Below are 6,456 nucleotides of genomic sequence, written 5' to 3' on the forward strand. Positions count from 1 at the left end.
CAGAAACCATCCAGTTCCTAAATGAGGCAAAGGCGCTTTAGGCATGCCTACATCGATTTCTGTCTCTTAAAAGTTTCGGAATTAGAACGGGGTCACACGTCCAGGGCCTCAAAAAAGGCTGAAATCCTAGCTGTTCACAGAAAGACTCGAAGGTCTTCCGGCCAGTTTGTGGAGTTGGTGACAGGTCGGGTCACCTGCACAGCGGCCCCCGCGTGGGTTTAGAGGAGCTGGCATCCTTGCCCTCCCAGGCCTTTACACTCTCCTCCCCCGGGGCCCGCCAACTCTCCTGGGTACAAAGTACAGCAGGGACGCAGGCGGAGCCTTTCCAAGCGGCGCAGCCATATCTTTCCCCACTGAACACCTAGATGGATTTCCAATACCGCGCCTGGCACGTTCGGGAGGGAGCCTCAGGCTCCTTCCGAGCTCCCAGCCGCGCGTCCTCCTTTCTGCAGTCTATATTCGTCTGGGAGACGCAAGGGGCTCTGGGCACCACAAGGCTTATTAAGAGATTCGCAATGGTTTACTCAGGCCCCTAAACCGCTCCCGCCTGCGAAGAGCAGCCTGCGGTGTTGTAACGCAGAAGCTCCTAACGCAAGGTTTTTGCGCTTCCTCCTCCTAACACCGCTCAGGGTCAGTTTCAGCGACTCTAAGAGTATCTGCGTGGGCGCCTGTGCGGGGGTCCCGCCCAAAGAAAGGAGTTGGACCGCGCGAAGAACGTCATCGTGCTACCAAACCGCACAGGCACTTTGCACGGGCCATCTACGCGTCGGTCTGGAAGTAGCGCGCCCTGGGTAAGGGGGACTGAGAGCTTCCGCGGCGGGTCTTCAGGGGTAGGGCTAGCGGGGGCGGGAGGTGGGGGTTTAGGGCCCCGGACGATTGGACGGGAATGGAGTTGCGGGGTCTCTCAGGACCAGGCGGCAACTCAGGGAAACTGAGATGAACTCTGGACATCTGTGCTTGGGGTCTGCTTCATTGGAAAGGAGCCGGGGTGGGAAAGATTCTACACTTTTGGTTCCCACCCCCCCTCCAGGAGGAGAAACTCGCCAGTCCCCGCTGAGGGATGGGTAAAGGGTATTGCAAGAGACTCCCTGGAGCAGCTGCTCGAGTTGATCTGAGCACAGGACTGGGAAAGAAAAAAAAATGGGCGAGGGGTGGTAAACCACCTACAACGCCTTCCTCCCTCTTTTCTCCATCACCCCTCCCTTTTCGTAGCTGCTGACGCGCTGGTGGTGCCTATTAATCATTTACCAGCCCAGAGCCGCGCCACTTAATGGCTGTGCGGCGCGGGGCTCCAGCCTCTCGGTCTCCCCTCTCCACGCTCGCGTGTGCCCAGGCGCCTGGGAGCGGGCTTGCGGGTGCGCGCAAGCAGCCGCTAGGCAATGCGCCCCGCCGGCGCTCGTCAGAGCCAAGCTCCCCTTAGCCGCTGCGTGCTACCCCAGGTGCCTGGCAGCAGTGAGCTGCGGGCAGGCGGGCAGGGTGCCGAGTGAGAGCGCAAGCGGCGGGGGCGCAAGGAGAGCGCTCCAGCCCCAGCAGCCCCAGCAGCCCCCATTAGCTGAAATGTTCCCCAATGGCACTGCCTCCTCTCCTTCCTCTCCTAGCCCCAGCCCGGGCAGCTGCGGCGAAGGCGGCGGCAGCAGGGGCCCCGGGGCCGGCGCTGCGGGCGGCATGGAGGAGCCGGGGCGAAATGCGTCCCAGAACGGGACCTTGAGCGAGGGCCAGGGCAGCGCCATCCTCATCTCTTTTATCTACTCCGTGGTGTGCCTGGTGGGGCTGTGTGGTAACTCCATGGTCATCTACGTGATCCTGCGCTACGCCAAAATGAAGACGGCCACCAACATCTACATCCTGAACCTGGCCATCGCCGATGAGCTGCTCATGCTCAGTGTGCCATTTCTGGTCACCTCCACGTTGCTTCGCCACTGGCCCTTCGGCGCGCTGCTCTGCCGCCTCGTGCTCAGCGTGGACGCAGTCAACATGTTCACCAGCATCTACTGTCTGACTGTCCTTAGCGTGGACCGGTACGTGGCCGTGGTGCACCCCATCAAGGCAGCACGCTACCGCCGGCCCACCGTGGCCAAGGTGGTGAATCTGGGCGTGTGGGTGCTATCGCTGCTTGTCATTCTGCCCATCGTGGTCTTTTCGCGCACGGCGGCCAACAGTGATGGCACGGTGGCCTGCAACATGCTCATGCCTGAGCCTGCTCAGCGCTGGCTAGTGGGCTTCGTGTTGTACACGTTTCTCATGGGCTTCTTGCTGCCCGTCGGGGCCATCTGCCTGTGCTATGTGCTCATCATCGCCAAAATGCGCATGGTGGCCCTCAAGGCCGGCTGGCAGCAGCGCAAGCGCTCGGAGCGCAAGATCACCCTGATGGTGATGATGGTGGTGATGGTGTTTGTCATCTGCTGGATGCCTTTCTATGTAGTGCAGTTGGTCAACGTGTTTGCAGAGCAGGACGACGCCACGGTTAGCCAGCTGTCGGTCATCCTCGGCTACGCCAACAGCTGCGCCAATCCCATCCTCTATGGCTTCCTTTCGGACAACTTCAAGCGCTCTTTCCAGCGCATCCTGTGCCTCAGCTGGATGGACAACGCCGCCGAGGAGCCTGTCGACTACTACGCCACGGCCCTCAAGAGTCGCGCTTACAGCGTGGAGGACTTCCAGCCGGAGAACCTGGAGTCTGGAGGCGGTGTGTTCCGTAATGGCACCTGTACGTCTCGGATCACGACTCTCTGAGCCTTGGCCACGCAAGGGCCCTGCGCCACGGGAGGAGGAAGATGAGGAGGAGAAAGGGAGGCAGGGTGCGAGAGGTGAAAGTATCCCCGGCGTCTGGGTGCGGTGGGGCAAAGTGGGGCTAAGACACTGTGTGCGTGTGGGGTGGAGAGACCTGGGAGAGTCGTGCGACAAAGTTGGAACTGGGCACTTTGCTTATAAATTGGGAAGGCTTGAGGGCCCCTTTCTCCTCTGTCTGCTACTTTCGCTCCTTCCTACACTGCGCTTGCACTTCTGCGCCCCTCTATGCTCCCCACTCTGTAACTTGGATCTTTCCTTCCGCCCCGTCCTGCAGGTGCAGATCATGAACTCATAAACGTCGCCAACTCTGCCTGACCCTCAGCCCGGCCAGCCGTTATTTTTGTTTGAGCTGAGCCACAGTTACCGCCACGGGTTTCCCACGGGATGAGTCCCCAGCTCGCCCTCAGCCCCGCCCTGCCGCGCCCCTCCGCTAGCCAGAGACTGCCTGGCGCCCCTAGCGGAGTCTAGAGAATCACCGCTCTGCGTTTGCGCATCCCCGTTTGACGGGAAGTAGGACTGGAGAATGAACTAGGCAGTAGGTCTTTTTCTTCTTTCAGGTGGGGTTGTGCCCTTGCCCGAACCCCCTCGCCACTCCCTCTCCACCCAGGGCGGAGCCAGGTGCTTAGTAAAATCGGTCCCGCGCTTCGAACCCCGGGCATTTTGTAGTCCCCATCTAAACCCCACTTGGAGCAAAAAGGAACTGAGGACCAGTTTTTTAGAAGATTCCAGGGTTTGGCGGGGAAGGGATTGTAACGGAAACCACCCTGTTTTCCGGCTCACAACCGGCGCTTTTGATTTCAAAGACCAAGTGCTGGGCACTCCCAGGACACTGCTGGTCTGCCTTAGGCCGGGCGAGTCAGGGCGCACTTTCTGCGGGGCCGCCTGGGAGTCGAGGCTGCTGCCGCTACACTAGGATTTCTCCCTCACCTAAGCTTCTGGAGGTGCAGATGTAAGAGCAACAACAGACTCGGTTCCTGCCCCGGTTTATGTCGAAGACCAGGCACCGGGGCCAGGACCTCCGTGGCGCCTTCTGAGCCTTGGCCAATCCCGACCGCGTTGCTGCCGCCCGCAGGCTAAAGAGTGCGGCCTGCCTGGCCCCTGAAGGTTGCTGCCTTTCAAGTGGTGCCTAATAAGTTATTTTCTTGATTAACATGTTTGTTTCTTTATTTATTTGTGGTATTTGAAAATGTGTCTCTGCTTTGCTTTTCTCTACTTGCCTAACCCAGGGCCTTTTCTTCAGGACACTGGGGGTGGGGATGGAGGTGACGGGAGGGGGGGGGGGGAAGCTCTCTCCCTAAGCCCCACTCAAAACCCGTCTTCTTTGTTGGGCCCTCTTTTCTTTTTGCTTATGTTCAGTGAAGTTTGGAGATTCTTTTATACTTTTCTTATGTAGTCTCTTGTTTGTCTTATAATAATCATCATGATGATAAATAAATAGGTAACGTGGCTTAGCCTCCTCCCATGCAGAGTGGAATGTCCGGAATTCCTTCCAACATCACCCTATGTATGACTTTATTTCTGCTTTTTACATATTATGAATATTTATCTTGCTCCGTCGTCATGAGTCCTCGAGACAATTGCCAAATACAGCCACTAGCAGTGAGAGATGCAAGGCTGCGGGAGCACTTTCAGATGCGGGCGTTCAAGCAAGCACTCAGGTCTGGAGCTGAGAAATCTGATTCAGACAGATTTTAATCAGTGTTGAGAATGTCCCTGGTTAGGTCCCTGCTTCTTCTAAGTTCCAGCATAGGTGATTCTAATATACATTCTGGTTAGCATTGTCCCTTCTTTTTCACACACTGAAAGTAGAGTAATTTGTGTCTGTGTTTAATCTTACCAACTACATTGGAAGCCTGAGCAGGGCAAGGACCAATAATTTCACTTCTTTGTATTTCCTGTATTGCTTTAGTATGCTGGCATGTACATAGTAGGCACTAAATACATGTTTGTTGGCTGATTGTTTAAGAAAGCCAGAGTGTATTACAACCATTGGGTGATACTAAATCTGGGGCTGTCATGGACATGATACACAATGGTTGAAATCACTATAGAAAAAGATGTTTTGTGTAATATTTGCTTCAAGAACATTATGCTTTCCTGAAAGCAGTAACCAAGAGTTAAAATGTCTCTAATGTTTTGTTTAAACTAATGAACAAACATATGCTTTTGGTTATACATCATAAAGTTTAGCTCTGTCCCTTAATAATATATATTATTACTACTTTGGAAAATAGATTTTTAATGGTTAAGAACAATGAAATTTACAAAGCTAAATCTTGATCATTATCCTCTTTAGAGGATACAAATCCAGTGCTCTTAACATGTTACCATCGTAATATTAATGAAATAAACAAATGTATTATGTTGTTGCAAGTTGTCTAACTTTGCCATTTGAATTTTACTGTTTCAAGGGATTACTCAAAAACACATTACATGGGCTTGGTCGCTTTATGTTTCACTTAGATTTTAAAAAGAAAGGTTTCAGATTACTTTGGGAATTTTACCAAGATTGGGGTTATACTTTGAATTATTATTTTTTTTTTAAAAAGAAAAGTCTGTTAGTTCAGAGAAAGAGGAAAAGCAACTTTGAGTCAGTATGAATAGGAAGCAGTGTAGTGGCCTGTAGTCTTTATGGTCTGTTCTTGTCGCCAAACTAACTAGATGATACCTCAGTCTTTGCCAGATTAAATTACTGTCTTCCCTCACTTATGACCTCAGTTCGACGATGGCCTTTCTATCCCTAGAAGAATTTAAGAAGATACTAGAGAAAATTTTTAAAAGACTTTATTTTTCAGGGCAGTTTTCTTTTCATAGCAAAATAAGTGGAAAGCAATATTTCCCAAGCAGGCAATAGCAGTGATTCCAGAGCGAGAGTGGTGGGGGGGGGGGGGGGGGGGGGGAGGGTGTTGGTCAAAAAGCTACAAATGCTGTAACTCTAGGCTTTATAGTTCTATACATGATCTCAGTATGACTAAGGATAGCTGGACTTTTGTCTTTTTAAACTATTTTTAAAAGCTATAGCAAGGTGGCAAACTGAACTCATAACTTAGATATGCAGAGAAAACATTTTGTTATTTTGGTTTTAACTAACCTGAACATTATTCCAAGCCCCTTCCAACTGGCTAGCTGGGAGAAAAAAATTAAATAAATATTCAAACATCCAATTGAACTGAGCCCTCTCTGCCCTTTGCCCTCTGTAAACAGGTGGTTTGTCTCTCAAGATGATTCCTTCTATAGTTTGTTGAAATCTGCAGCTTCTGGAGTTTATGATCCAACCTCTCAGCTTAGTGAGGGCCACACTCAGCTCCTGTGGGCTGTGACCTTTTCAGGGTCTTCCACAGTGTTCCTCCAGCCCACTGGTCTGGGAGGCTACCCTTGACTCTGCACAGAAGGAATGATCTCGCCCTGCCATAGGCAGCCCCATGGTGAGCCTCTTGGCTCAGCGGCTAGGGGAATCTAGGGTGGCTGTGGACTGGTGACCCTCTGGATCTCCTGTCTGGGATCTTCTTTATGTGGCTCTGTCTTGGGCCTTTTGCATCTCTCCTTACCTTTGTCAACCTCACTTCTCAAAACCGTTCCACTCACCCCACATCTCCTTTCCACTAGAGAAAGTACAAAGGAGAGGAGTCCTTTAGTCTTAGCCCTTGATGTGCTAAAGCAGGATGA

The 6,456-nt window shown here is 52.4% G+C and overlaps 1 protein-coding gene across 3 annotated transcripts; it reads left to right on the forward strand.

Moving 5' to 3' along the window:
* The first annotated feature begins 277 nt into the window (after window positions 1-277).
* SSTR1 (somatostatin receptor 1) lies at window positions 278-5,163 on the forward strand. Of its 3 annotated transcripts, none has more exons than XM_019426104.2 (2): window positions 278-791; window positions 1,599-5,163. In XM_019426104.2, exon 2 carries the CDS (start codon window positions 1,666-1,668, stop codon window positions 2,731-2,733), a length of 1,068 nt encoding a protein of 355 aa, XP_019281649.1. In that variant the 5' UTR covers window positions 278-791; window positions 1,599-1,665; the 3' UTR covers window positions 2,734-5,163. The 3 variants fall into 3 exon arrangements, with proteins under 3 accessions (XP_019281649.1, XP_019281647.1, XP_019281648.1); XM_019426102.2 differs by lacking the exon at window positions 278-791 and having other exon boundaries at window positions 929-2,807; window positions 3,065-5,163; XM_019426103.2 differs by lacking the exon at window positions 278-791 and having other exon boundaries at window positions 929-2,798; window positions 3,065-5,163.
* Window positions 5,164-6,456: the final 1,293 nt, after the last annotated feature.

This window comes from Panthera pardus, unplaced genomic scaffold (genome assembly GCF_024362965.1).
Source record: "Panthera pardus isolate Hobbes unplaced genomic scaffold, ASM2436296v1 HiC_scaffold_24, whole genome shotgun sequence".
NCBI classification, from domain to species: domain Eukaryota; kingdom Metazoa; phylum Chordata; class Mammalia; order Carnivora; family Felidae; genus Panthera; species Panthera pardus.